This window comes from Photinus pyralis, unplaced genomic scaffold, assembly GCF_008802855.1.
Source record: "Photinus pyralis isolate 1611_PpyrPB1 unplaced genomic scaffold, Ppyr1.3 Ppyr1.4_LG5, whole genome shotgun sequence".
Lineage (NCBI taxonomy): Eukaryota > Metazoa > Arthropoda > Insecta > Coleoptera > Lampyridae > Photinus > Photinus pyralis.
The window spans coordinates 9,231,066-9,245,463 of NW_022170596.1; the positions used below are offsets into that span (position 1 = coordinate 9,231,066).

The window sequence follows — 14,398 nt, forward strand, 5'->3', positions numbered from 1 at the left end:
TGTCTATTTTATGGCACTCAGGGGTATAACCCGAGCCTTTTCAGGGCGGGTGCTGTTAAGAAGGTGAGAATTTTCATAGTGTTACTCAAAAGTGCGAACTTTTAGGACCTGAGCAACCAGAGTATACGTATTTTCCCGTTTTTCGTTTAGAAATACACAGCAAAAATAGTTTTTGAAAAAAATTATTCCGCCTTTCTCCTACTCCTACTTTTCGAAAAAACAAAAAATGAAGAAAAATTTACTGAATCAACTTTCTTATTTGTGGAGCGATTTTTTTTAAGTTTCAGCAGTCACTCCTATTAAAAGCAAGTCGATTCCTTAGGCAAACATGTCAATAGTCGAGTGCGTTGCGCTCAGAACTAATTATCCTATTGGTAGCGCGATCTTTTTAAAATTGTAACCCCACCTCTCGGTAATAAGAGCAAACTAATCGCACGTGGGAAAGGGGGGAGGGGGCAAATTTCAAATGTAAATATCTCGAAAAAGAAATGGTGGAAGAGGTTACTTACAAAGGGAAATTGATACATATCGAGTTGTCAACGTAGCTCATCCGTCGGTGGGGTCAAAACAAATGTGAATCACTAAAACCACAGGTAAAATACCCAGTAAAACGGAATGGCGGAAGGGGGTATTTACAAAGAAAGAATGACTGGTATAGATACTATTATTATCACACTGTACACAAATTAATACAATAATTAACGAAAGAAAGGAAGGAACATAATTTACTAAGCATGCAGTTAAATTGAGGTACAGTACAGCATGTACACGGTTTCCAGTTAGTGACTACTGTTATTGGTTAGAAATGTTTACTAAAACTTGAACCATAATTTGAGTGTCGCTCAATCCTTTTTTCTTCTGCGCTTTTAAATAAATTGTTCTAGTCATACCTCTTGCGTTCTATATGCTACAGTATTACAATGTAACAATAATATTTAATTGCTGACCTATCAATACTGACGGTGGATTTATTTGTACAAAACATACATGTACTTTACAGATTTGTGCTTTTCCTCGGCGCCGGGATAGTCAAATTTATAAACGTCCCTCAAATCTGCGTATGAAATTTCATTCAAAACGTTGTATCCAGCTTTCTCCGCTAACACTTGAGAAACGGTCGATGTGAATAACGTTATGGCAGCTTTAACTTTAAGAGCTTTGCACATCTCTTGCCTGCAACATGCTGTGTTAGAAATGAAGATACGTTATTAAAATAACCAATTAAATATTATCTTTTCCGTTTTGATCATTTCATTTGAGAAAACCCTCTCAAAGTCAGTTTTTTTGCGTGTTTATTCTTTAATTGACCCAACTTTACTATAGTGCTAGGCAGTGATTTCCGTACTTATTTTCAATGGTCAATTAAACAGATAAACTGCGCCAATCTTTCCTATGGTATAAATATCATACCTGGCCAACAACATTTCAAGTCCTATACCTTGCCCCCTAAATTCGGGAAGCACGTACAATCCCAAAGACGAAAGAAATGCGTCTGTTCCAAAAAATTCGTAAAGGTCTGTTTTGTTAGCCGCCGCGACTAACGTTCCAAATATTTGGAGTACGGTTGTACCTGAAAACTAAATAACATTGATTATGAGGTGAGGTGGAATATTCAAAATTTAAACTACCAGCACCTGTTCCATACACCAAAGGTTTTAGTGTCCGAAAATAGAAAACGTTCATTTCGAAAGTCAAATGAGGGAAAAACTCACTTTATATTCCGGTTCGTGTTTCTTTTTGATATGCATACAATTAACACCTGCAAAAATGGGTTTTCCACGGGGATCTGAATTCTCCTTGTAGCATGCAAGTCCCACTCTGTTATGCAACATGTAAATCCACAAATTTCTCATGTCCTCAACCGATTTCGGATCCTTAAGCATGCCTACGACCAATTTTGACAAAAGTTGGCGATTAGGAGTTTATAACAACATACCAGAATACTTGGTAAGTGGTTCTTCCGTACAGAAGCGTTCAACCATGCAGTTGACGACGTTTTGAAATTCGTCTTCTGGTACGTCTTGTATCCAAAATGATGGTATCACTCCGTTAATCTCTTTGCGACCCTTGAAACGCTTCCAAACGTTAGGATACGGTATTGTTTCTGGTCTCGGCCATCTAGCACTTTCGGCGGGCATTCTGCAACGAATTGGCGTAGATTGCAAGGTTATTTCTATATATACCTTTGATGCCCAGAACACAGTGGTGCTGGAGATACAGTCATTTAATTGAAATTATAGTAATGTATCCTCAATTTAATACGAAAGGTCGTCAAACGTGTGACTTACGTTTCATTTCAGCAGTGGCGTTTCGAATCTGAAAAGGGTGGCGTTCTCAAACCCAATAAATTAAATAACGCATGCTTCAAATTCCAGCATTTTGGGAAATTATTTTTCGATGTGTTATTTTGAGTGTATGCATGTCCGCCGTTTTTGTGTTGTCCCAAAACTTTTTAGTAAATACGGCGCGTTTGTTACGGCACTGCAGTATGCAAGGTAAAGTAATACGACAGTAATCACAAGACACGCATTTTAATCTCAGGTATGTTATACTTCTCAAATTTCGTATACAAATGGGTGAATTACTAAGAATTATTTTTATTTACACTTTTGTTCATAAGTGCAAGGTTGTCTTTAAACACAGCAAACCAGACGAGAGTCACGTGTAAACGAAGATGGTGCATCCTATAAAAAGAGTGAGTGGACATAGTTTACATTGGTCTGTGACTTACATAGCCTTAGCCATGCTTCCTTGTTTTTTTGTAGTCTACCAACTGAACTCAAATTGCACAGCCCGAATTTAAAATAGTGATACGGCATGCAACACGAACTATTTCGCCAATTACAACATTCTAAATAATATAGCTAGTGCTAGTCAAATTTAGGGTCCCATATGTTTATTTGAACCAATAAAACGTTGCTTATTGTTCTTCTGCTTCCGCCGTTTCTGAACTAGTGATACAATTTTTTGTGGTGATTAGTGGTAAAACAATGTGCACTCAAACATTTTTCACTTGAACAATTCGCACTTAGATAGTTGGTACCCGGATTCCTAGGACCTAATCATTTCGTTCCTTGGACATTTCGATTCCGAAGCGCATATTTTACAGTAACGCATTTCAAAAAATTGAAAGAGAGATATACACTATTGACTATCGTTCGTCTGTTTTTATCATAAACAAGCTATATTTTTATAGATGAAAGTTAGTAGGCCCAAAAGTAACTTTGCGACGAACTTCGGTAAAAGTCCGGCCACAAATATCATGAAAAATGAAATACGCATTAGCGCAATAATAATTATAATTTATAATTTACGGGAAGGATAAATAAATTTACAATAGTCACTAAAGCAGGCGAGGAGACGATAGTAACAACAGCCGGATTGTTGGCGAAACGGACAGACGGGCAGACGGACTCGAGCTCCACCAGGAGTATGGCCTTGCCCTGGTCAAGGTCGGCGTTAGCAGCGGTTTGGCGGATCGATCCCGGAAGCTTCGGGCAAACTCAATGAAATAAACGGCAGCTCCAGGTATTCTAAAGGGCAAGCGATGCCACTGGTGAGTAATGAAACAAAATTAAAGCGCACAGCAATTCCCGTAAACGGGTACAAAAAATAATCGGATTCCGTAGCGGTGCAAGAAAAAACAAAAGATGTAGACACGTTGCGGTAGACTTAATGTGAAAGCAAAAATGAAACGGTATTATTCCAAAATAAATTTACGAAAAAGCTCAAAATTATGGTACTTACAAAACGTAAATGCAAAAGGTAGAAATATACCCTCTAAACCACTGCTTTACCTTCGGAGTCGCCGGCAGAATGCTCGAAACTGGTCTGAGGTAATTCTCATCTTTGCCACAGATGAAAAATTCACCTAAACAGCCTCAACCAAGATTCGAACACCCTACCTCCGGATTTATAGCCCAACGCTTTGCCATTGCACCACAAAGTCGCTATGAAGCTGTTGTGCTTTTTTTGCCATGCATACTTCATAAAAAAGAAATAGAATTAAACACCAGTTACGTGCCACCAGCGACTTACAATATTCAACATTAGGTAAATACAATATATTGTAATCTACCTTGGAGTTTAATGGTATACTGTCAAATTGTTTTTTATTAGGACATATAATTTATTACTAATAGATTTTGTACATGTATTTTAAACCTGTGTGCTTTTCTTCTATACCGGGATACTCGTACTTGTGGATATTTCGTAGATCCTCAAACGAAATTTCTGACAGAAGTTTAAATCCTGCTTTCTCGGCTAGATACTGAGAAACGCTGGACGTAAATACAGTTACGGATGCTTTAATCCCTAATGCTTTGCATATATCCTCCCTGGAACAAGTCGATATTATACTTCATGCATGCTATTTTATTATTTATACAAGACGATAAAGGGATTGATTGCGTGAAAGATGTTAATTCACGAGATGGTTAGTTGCCCTTTATCGTCATGTGTAATACAAAACTTTATTTTATAGCAAAAGCCATATAAATCATTGTAAAACTTCTGACAATTCTGAATTTAATTTAGGGATGTCAAAAATAGCAAGCTTAGGTTCTGCCGTCGCGACCGTTTCCATAGAAACAGAATTGTCATATACTCTGAACGTCATTTTTATATTGTGCATTTGAAATAAGAACGACATATGCCATTAGAGTGCACAGTCATCTGTTTCACTTTATCTACCCGTTAAAGTGGTCACTTTATCTATCCTTACGGTTAAAGAACGACTTATCCTACTCATTCAAACCTATTAAAATGTCAGATTAATATATGCTATAAAATAAAATATCAAAGTGCATTTCACTAAGGTAGTAGCTACGAATATATCTTTCGTTTTAGAATATCACGGATGAAATGCTGAAGGAGAAAAGCTGTAGGGCAATTACACTAGGAATGCTGGAAAATATGTAATAGTCCAGGCTAAACAGCTCTAAAATAATTTATCCAAAAAAAATTAGTTACCGGGCGAAACCGGGTTTTTCAGGCAGGTGAAATGAATACAAATTGGGAAAAAATAATTAAAACAGCTGAATTTTTCCGCGGGTGAAATCCCGGGGGTTTAAAGGGGTGGAAAGTGGTGTTTTGCAAATTGTGGAAAAATTATTAATTTTAGACGGAAATGTTAAATATAAAAGCTATAGGGATTAAAAAAATAAGCAACTTTTGGATCTGCACTATTTTCACATAACCGCCAATTTTGCTAGAAAAACCGGAAAAACTGTTTTTTTGGTTTTTTATTCTTATTTTTGCGAAAAAATGTCGTAGAGGTTTAAAACTTGGAGCAAACAGCTTGTTTTATGATAAAAAAGAAGATCATTTGTTGGGCCTGTAAAGTTGAACCCTTTCAAGATACCACGATTTCTGAAAAAAACCACCTATTTTTCTAGGGAATGAAAAATCTATTTTTTTTTCATCGTACAGAGGTGCGCGGGGTAGCAAAATTTTCGTAACCACTTACATTTTAATAAACAAAAATAAAAAATATTATTCTAATAGAAAAATTTTATGAAAAGCGGCAAAAACGGGGGGAACAGTTTTAATATATACCGTTTTTGACAGTAGGTAAATAGCTTTTTTTGCAAATAAATTAACGTATTGGATCCGCGCTAATAAAAAGTTTTTGAAATCTGTCTTCTCTCCCCTCTTTAATGTTGCTAAAATATTTTCTTTTGTTTCCCAGTGCCCAACTGCCTTAATTAAATCTTTATTATTTCTTTTTTCTGCATTCGCAATAAAAGTAATTTGAAGTAAAATCGAATTATTTTGCTTCCCGAACAATTTGTTTTTGTTTACTAACTCCTGCCTGTTTTACAGCTGATGGGATTAAGCTGGGCCTGTTGATCGTTAATTTACAGGAATTATGAATAAAATCCTCACGAAGTTTATTCCAGGTTTACATCTCAAATCAATTGCTTTGGCCGGTAAAACTAACGTTGAATTGCAGATTTTGTTAGTTTATCAACAGGCCCAACGCAATTGCATCAGCAATAAAACAGCCAGGAAGAAGAGTCAATGAACAAGAAGAAATTGTTCAGGACTCAGGAAGCAAGATAATCCGATTTTATTTCGAATTGCTTTTATTGCGGTAAAAATGCAGAAAAAAGAAATAATAAAGATGTTTTAACTAAAACAGTTGAACATAAGATAACAAAAGAGAATATTTAAGCAAACATTAAAGAGAAGCAAGAAGACAGATTTCGAAAAAATCTTTATTAACATCCAACATGTTGATTTATCATGTCAAAAACCGTGTATATTTAAAACTGTTTTTCCGTTTTTGGCGATTTTCGAATTTTTTGCTATAGGAATAATATTTTTTATTTTTGTTTATTAAATATAAGTCTCCCGAAAATTTTGCTGCCAGTTTTCGCCCAGTAACTAATTTTTTTTTAAATATTATATAGCCTGGAATAGATTATGAATTTTATTCAAGAAAGCGAATTATGCGTTATTAATTTTTAGTGAACCGCATCTCGACGCATACTGTATACTATCCATTATCTTCAACCCGCATTCAATCACTAGGAATTCCTTCGCAAATTGCTCATTACACCAGTTAAGGAAATGGAGTTTTCTTCAAATCAAAATCCTAGAATGTTGAACTTTCTACAGCGTGATTAATGTATGTATTATATGTATACAGGGCGGCTTATTTACCGTGCACTGGGATCATTTTGGTTTTTTTCTATTTCTTATGAAAGTAAACTAGGTTAAACCGCACATCAAATCTTGATAGATCTTGTTAATATGGATAACAGATGGTTAAGCTAATGTCGCAAATTGACAATTTTTATAAACTAATCGACGTGTTTTTGTCATAATAAGATCATATACATTCATGCATGCATGACAAATACATAGTCCTACACTAACACCATCCAAAGCTGATCAGTTTAAAAACAAAAAGTCCCATTTTTATTACCTGGCATTTAAAAGTTCCAATCCCAGACCTTGTCCCCTAAATTGTGGTAAAACATATAATCCCAATGCAGACAGTAGGAAATCCGTTTCCAAAAATTCGAAAGCATTCTTTTCGTGCATTACCACGTTTAACGTTGCAAAAATGTGTTGCAATTTACTACCTGTAATCTAAATAGGAATATTGCGGTATGTTCTTTTGATATAAAAGCTCACGTCCATTTCTTCTTCGGACTTCTTCTTGATATACGTACAATTAGCTGCAGTCAAAATCGGTTCTCCATTAGGATCCGTATTTTCCATGTAGCACGCAAGCCCTACATTATCGAGCAGTACCAACCTCGCCGCTTTTCGTGAAGATTCAACGGATTCGGGATCATTAAGGCTCTGTAGTCAATCCGCCATATTGGAAAAATAGCTAAACTTTCTTATGAAATGCTGCTTTTGTAGTTGAAGTCTAACAAATTCTCGATAGTGGATATTCTTTGCAATGATGAAAAGAACGGCGGTACTTAAAAAAAGTTGAAATATCGGTCTTAGTTTTTTAGGAAGATCGTTGAATAGAAAAATCGTTTTTCGTAAATAACAGCCGTTGTAATGGGAGTAGAAAAACCTACAGCACCAATTTGGAAATCCGACAGTATTTTTTACGGCGGTACTTAAAGATATTATTTCTATCTTTTATGATAAGGCATATATTTTAAAAAAATAAGTTCCGCGATTTTCAGAAAAGAGCGCAACGTTAACATAAAGGTAGGCAACTCAAATTGCACTTAAACCCCTAAGGCGATATCTCATTACTTGCAAGGGAAAACAAAAGAAACTACCTGGCATTATCCTGGCACATTGTTACCTCGTTCCTAATGACATGGATTAGATAAACTACTATATAATTAGCTAATGTTTATTTTTATTTTTATAGAAATACTTTTTTATTTCTAAAACATTTTTCATTCTATCTAGATTCTTCAAGAAATTTGTTTAGGAAGATATCAAATAGTAGCCCCATTTTTTAGCTCAACCCAAGCGGAATACGACCACTTATGTGTTTTAGATACATAGTGAGACGATTATACCAATAATTTGGTGGCTTCTTGTCGCAATTCAGGTGTGGTGTAAAAATGTGACTCCTTTTTGTTTTTTTAACATTTTGTACCATGAAACTGCTTATCTACGTGCATAAAAACATTTAAAAAAAATGTGGTAGGGCAGGACAAACGCATGACCTCGACATAAGGAGAAAGCACAATACCACAATTCCACAAAATACATCAGAAGTTTCAATTAGCATCAATTCAAAAGTAAAGTTTGTCAAGTTAGCGAGACACCACCAAAATGAATATCCGTATCAAAAAAAGCGGCATAATTCGTTGGTTTTCCCGGTAATAGTGGCAGATATAAAAAATTCTCGCACTTTTAACAAATTTCGGACTATTTACTTTTTCCGTTTGAGTACCTATGCCTTTTGATAGAGTCCCGCAATCTTCACATCAACTTTGCTGCGATTTTTTTAAATTTCCATTACTATGTGGCAACAGAAAACGGTATGTTCTATACTGTGTACTTATTTTTAGCGGATTTTTTTAAGAAATAAAAAAATGTGTAATTGTTTGCGTTTTGCCCGTCCGCCCGGGCCCACTTTTTTTAACTACTATTAGGGGAATGGTAATATATATAGTCTTGGAATTTTTTGCAATAAGTAGCCTATACCTTGGAGGTCCGCCAGACGGCCATCACTTTTAGATGTTTTAAGGCCCCCCTCTTTTTTACCCTTATCAAAATAGGGAGTTCGGGGAAGAGAGGGACTAGTTTTATCCATACTCTAATGAAAGGTCTCAACAAAAGGAATCCATTTTTACCTCTTCGACGCTTCATCGTGATCGGTTATAATTTTTATCTCTATAGCGAATTGCCGGAGGAGGTACTCACAAAGGGCGATTGGGACGTGTGGAACAAATATATCCATTGGTAAGATCAACACGATAAGAGCGAATACAGTTTGTCGGAGGAGAGGCAGAATGAATCGTCTGGACGAGACATCTATTGATGAAGTCGAAGCGAATATCTTGACAACAGAAGAGCCTTATAACCCAACTATTTACTAAGCTATTTCGGTTTAAAAAAATGCACTTTATCTGCACAAGAGTTGTGCACAATTTATAATTGTTTCAATATGATCTGATATCAACAAGGATGAATACTTGGTCGTCAAAGAAATAGAGGAATGCCCAATTTCAATTTTCACTACTGAATTAAGGATTTAAAAAACCGAATTATGATACCGCACAAACGATGCCAATATCGATACTTACAGACCAAAAGGTGTAAATTCGATTGCTTGATGTCCATGTGATATCTCATGCTTTTTGGTGCCGAATATGGTTCTACCCATAAAAATGGAAGATAGGTTGCAATGACAATATGTATAGACATGTGTTATTGTGTTAGTTACATTTTTACCAGCAGTTTTGTCTGTTCGTAAAAAACCTTCATGGGCCGTGCATAAATAAAACGAATACGCTAACTGTACAATTATTTTTTGAAAAGATAAGAACTTTTTTTTAAATAAGTAAATAATAACCTATTAATTATAAAAATGTCTAAATCAAAGTTGATCAGTAAAATTGATTAAAACAAATAACAGGAAATAATAATAAGGTGTAATTAACTAACAATCTATTGGGAAATGTTAGCAAACATTGCGAATTTTCTCCACTAATTACCTTAGAATCAAGTAATTTACAGAAGATCTCATTATAGACAAATGGAGTAAAAGGAACAGGTATTTGTGTAGCTTTATTCAAATATTGACTACACCTTTTCAATAAACTTGTTTACATAATTAGTCCTTGATCATTATACCTGGTCTATTGTGTTTAACAATAAATGAAGAAAATATGCAAAACTGAAAAGGATAGAAATATACCGTTTTCGCACTCCACGAATATACGTAGAAATGTGTATTGTTGGTGGTCTAACCAATTGCAATAACATTGAAATGCAAATTGACTACAGAGGAGCCTTAATATTTCGATACTAAGCATACTGAAATACAGTTCATGTAGAGTTAAGGTCACAGAAATCCACACATCATTTTGTACAAGGTTATTATGAATCATTTCGTACAATTTTGCGCAGTCACTATACCTACTTTACATTATTTAACATATACGTGTAAAGTCCTACGTGGGGCCCGTATCATTAAAAAAAATGTCGACTATAGCGAACTAATTAGAATTATTGAATAAAATTAAACAATTATTAATTTAATATGGGACAAATTTCGTTGTTGTCCGAGTATAACAAAGACATGGAATTCGGAACAGAAAACGATGATAAATAGCGGGTGCGGGTACGATAGTTTTGCTCAAAAAAGATATCAGTTTTAGGGGATGATTTTTAGGGTGTAAGTGCACCCGCGTAAGTGAGACCAATTGGGACGTAGCGGTCATTTGCGAGTGGCGGTCAACTTTGCTACTACCAAATCTTATATTTGAATGTCACTTAATTAATTTATATACATGTGTCCCATTTATCTTTAAACAGTCGATTATTGTTGAAATAAGAGGGGATATAAAAAAATGATTTGTATAAAATATTTATCATATGGAGCCCCCCGTTTAATGATGCTATGCACATTTTCACGTTACTATCTAAGTGTAGAGCAACTTAATTTCTTCCAAATGGTAACCTGTACTTTTATTGAAAATTCTTATTTTACATAGGAAAATAATAAACGTTCGTGGTAAACGCCTATTTCCTACGCTTACCATTTTTTGAAGACGCTCTTCCAAAAGCGCGATTTTTGATTTGAGGTATGAAGCTGTTGTGTGAAGAATTTGCCACTTGTGCATACTTCACGAAAAGTGCCACCGGCGACAATATTCAACATTAGATACAATACATTGTAATATACTTGGACTTTAATGGTGGCTTTCCTAACTAGTAAATAGTCAAACTGTTTATTATTAGGTCATATAATTTACCTATTACAAATAGATGTTGTACATGTATTTTAAACCTTTTTGCTTTTCTTCTATACCCGGATACTCGTACTTGTGGATATTTCGTAGATCCTCAAATGAAATTTCTGACAGAAGTTTAAATCCTGCTTTTTCGGCCAGGTACTGAGAAACACTGGACGTAAACACAGTTATGGATGCTTTAATCGCTAATGCTCTGCAAATATCCTCCCTGGAACACAAATAGAAATACAAATAGTTGTCCTGCATTCAGCATGCGGTGGGCCAATCAAACTGCATTCCACTCAGGTATAGTACCTACATCTTTCGTTTTATAGGAACATCACTGATCATTGATTTCGGTGTAGATAACTTTATCACGACGAATTTAATATGATAAAGGAGAAAAAGCTGCAGGAAAATTACACCAGGAATGCTGGAAAAGGTGTACCTCCTATATGAATTTTCTTGAAAGGAGCGAGATATTAATTGCATAATTCTTACATTGAATAAAACACTATCTGGATAGCAGATAACAGATTTTTTTTCAATTTATTTGAAATCCAACAAGCAGGACTTTTGATAAAGAATGACTTTTTCTCGAAAAATGAAATAAATGGTCCATTATAGGTATAGTGAACCTGATCTTGACGCATACTGTATTACCTTATCTTCAATCCGCAGACCGTATTCAATCAATAGGAATTCCTTAGCAAATTGATTCATTACACTACTTAAAGTACTTTGTTCCAAAGGAAATGGAGTATTCCGCAAGGAATAATCCCAAATAGAACACATTTTCCAAAACGGCGGTTATAACCACCACGTCTTGGATAAAGTTTCTTCATATTCTTCTAGAATGTTGAATTTTCTACATTATGATTAATGTAGCCCACAGGGCGGCTTATTTACCGTACCGAGCACTGGGATCATTTTCGTTTTTTTCCATTTGTTATGAAAGTAAATAGGTTAAACCGAGGGTTAAACTGTATATCAAAAAACCTCACTTTATGCTAAAATAATGGAGAGGTTCTGTTTAAAAAGATTATTGATCACTTCATAGATCTGTCAAATATGGATTAAAAATGTTCAAGCTAATGCCATAAAATGACAATTTTTATACACTAATCGACGTGTTTGTGCATTTTTTTGAAAACACAACCAGAAAAAAGATGCGAATTTCTTGGACATTGGAAGCTATCTATCTGATAGGAGTGTAACTGATGAAAGATTGTATCTAAGTGGAGTAGAGAAGGAATTACTTCTTCATGATCCATTTATGCGAAATGCGTAAGGGTGTCTTATAATATAAGATCCAGTCTAAAATACATTCATACATACCCGACAAATACGACTACACTAACACCATCCGAAAATTCCTCATGTTTATTACCTGGAATTTAAAAGTTCCAATCCCAGACCTTGTCCCCTAAATTGTGGTAAAACATATAATCCCAATGCAGACAGTAAGAAATCCGTTTCCAAAAATTCGAAAGCATTTTTTTCGTCCATTAACACATTCAAGGTTGCAAAAATTTGTTGTACTTTACTACCTGTAATTGTAATCTAAATAGGAATATTGCGGTCGGCCCTTTTATTATAAAAACTTACATTCACTTCTTCTTCATCGCATTTTTTGATATGCGTACAATTAGCTGCAGCAAGAATCGGTTTTCCATTAGGATCCAAATTTTCCATGTAGCAAGCGAGCCCTACATTATCGAGAAGTACCAACCTCCACGCTTTTCGTAAAGTTTCAACAGATTCGGGATCATTAAGCAGTCCTAAAAGTTAAATATCACTGGTGTCCATCGAGTAGCTGCCATTCAGAAGAGAAAAACTAAACGATACCTAAACTCTTGCAAAGCGTTTCTTCTTTGCAAAATCCATCAGTCATAAAATTAACGACATTTTCACGTTCGTTCTCCGGTATATCCTGTATCCAAAATGAGGGCACCGTACCATTAATTTCTCTGAGACCTTTAAAACGCCGCCATACCTTGGGAAATGCGACTGATTGTGGTCTTGTCCAATTTGCAGTCTCGTCAAGCATTTTGCTCCACTAAACATAGATTAGCACACTTCATTTATAAATAGAAGTAACTACGCGCGGCGATTGGCTAACGTTTTATATAATTTAATTTTCCGTCGAGTTCAGTTGGCAGCAATCTGAAACATTATTTGTGCAAGGCTATTTTAAATTATGAAGTATAATTTTGCACAATCACTGTACTTTAAATTGTTTCATACGCAAAGTGTCAAGTTTAAGTACGTACTGTGCTGGAAGTGAGACAACGAAAAAAATATATTTTTTATTTAGTTACTTTTGATCTCTCTAAATTCAAATTTAACTCGTTCTGATTATAGTAGAACAAAAACACCAAAACCCAAGGGAGTCTCTTCTGCTCTCCTTCTAGAGATTTTTCCAAAACGTCACGAATTCTGCCAATACTTTTATCAATACTCGGTGTTCTACTGGAGTTTCAGCATGATCTATACCATCGTCTGAATGTACCCTCAGTTTCTGGAGTGAAACACGCGTTCAAAGGGGTTTACAGGGGTGCCCGCTTAGAGAAATCCCCTAAACGGAAAACCTCACTTCTCTGTTCCACCAGCGGTGCGATCTACGAGTAAACTCGTATGGTGCGATGATGGGATGTAGCAGAGGAATGGCGGAAAATAGTGCCGTGGCCACGCCATCTTTTTTAATTCTACGCACCATGAAGAATCATGTGTTATGCAGTCTTTCTAACGGAAGTCTGTAATGGATATAAACACAAATCTCAAATAGAAACATTTTTTCTATCCATCGGTCCACTATTATAAACATCGGATCTATTTATCTATTTGCCCATTAATGTTAGAACTGCTATTTACTCACTAATTTCGTTAAGAAAAAGATAAAACGCTCAGCCTCTTTAAGTAAATCGCGTAAGAGAATTGCGCTGGCATTGCCTTGAAACAATAATTTCGTTTTGTTATTAGTTATTAATTAAAATATACAATAATGCTTCATTTCTTTCTCATTTTTTGTATCCTCGTATCTTGAAAAGTGTATAAAGTACTGGTCGGTTAATTTTAAGAATTTGTATACAAATATTAAGAATATTCCTAAAAGAACCGACCAATGAAAATATGCATAAAATAGATTTGTATCGCGTTTCATTGCTAATAATAAAAGATTTGAACACCAACATCCAAGAAGAAATTCCCCACATAAAGCCTGCTATGCTGGCCAGAGTGATGACAAATATTAGAAATCGGTTTACTAGGAGAATGGGGGACGTCCCCTATCTGATTTGATCCTTCAAAACTATGTCAAACAAAACTTTAGGCATACGCCTATATAAACAAATACAACTTTTCTGCTTCATACAATGGGTTTTATTAAGTTTTGAAAACAGGAATTTATGCTGCCGCACATTGTACAACATGTAATATACTTTGGATTTCAATGGTACACTGGAATGGTCGCTTTCCTTACTAGTAAATATAGTCAAACTTTTTTA

General features: G+C 35.2%; 2 protein-coding genes across 3 annotated transcripts; both read right to left on the minus strand.

The window, feature by feature from the left end:
• Positions 1 to 646: 646 nt before the first annotated feature.
• Positions 647 to 7,309, minus strand: LOC116172409. The gene is made up of 6 exons (XM_031489618.1): positions 7,144 to 7,309; positions 6,932 to 7,098; positions 1,937 to 2,139; positions 1,713 to 1,885; positions 1,411 to 1,577; positions 647 to 1,173 (listed from the first exon to the last, which is right to left on the minus strand). The coding sequence occupies exons 1-6, from the start codon at positions 7,228 to 7,230 to the stop codon at positions 969 to 971; spliced, it is 1,002 nt and encodes a 333-aa protein (XP_031345478.1). The 5' UTR covers positions 7,231 to 7,309; the 3' UTR covers positions 647 to 968.
• A 3,564-nt stretch (positions 7,310 to 10,873) lies between these two features.
• On the minus strand, positions 10,874 to 13,844 carry LOC116172411. Of its 2 annotated transcripts, XM_031489619.1 has the most exons (5): positions 12,741 to 13,844; positions 12,501 to 12,673; positions 12,311 to 12,455; positions 12,231 to 12,264; positions 10,874 to 11,121 (listed from the first exon to the last, which is right to left on the minus strand). In XM_031489619.1, exons 1-5 carry the CDS (start codon positions 12,940 to 12,942, stop codon positions 10,917 to 10,919), a joined length of 759 nt encoding a protein of 252 aa, XP_031345479.1. In that variant the 5' UTR covers positions 12,943 to 13,844; the 3' UTR covers positions 10,874 to 10,916. The 2 variants fall into 2 exon arrangements, with proteins under 2 accessions (XP_031345479.1, XP_031345480.1); XM_031489620.1 differs by lacking the exon at positions 12,231 to 12,264 and having other exon boundaries at positions 12,283 to 12,455; positions 12,741 to 13,804.
• Positions 13,845 to 14,398: the final 554 nt, after the last annotated feature.

Bases quoted from the DNA above. Each gene is read 5' to 3' on its own strand.
- LOC116172411 (XM_031489619.1), bottom strand. From the start codon at position 12,942: ATGCTTGACGAGACTGCAAATTGGACAAGACCACAATCAGTCGCATTT. The intron at 12,674-12,740 runs GTATCGTTTAGT...TTTAACTTTTAG, and splicing joins AACGCTTTGCAAGAGTTTAG to GACTGCTTAATGATCCCGAA. The intron at 12,456-12,500 runs GTAAGTTTTTAT...ATTCCTATTTAG, and splicing joins GCGATGAAGAAGAAGTGAAT to ATTACAATTACAGGTAGTAA.
- LOC116172409 (XM_031489618.1), bottom strand. From the start codon at position 7,230: ATGGAAAATACGGATCCTAATGGAGAACCGATTTTGACTGCAGCTAAT. The intron at 2,140-6,931 runs GTAATAAAAATG...AATTCGTTGCAG, and splicing joins TTGGAACTTTTAAATGCCAG to AATGCCCGCCGAAAGTGCTA. The intron at 1,174-1,410 runs GTATGATATTTA...AGCATGTTGCAG, and splicing joins CTTGAAATGTTGTTGGCCAG to GCAAGAGATGTGCAAAGCTC.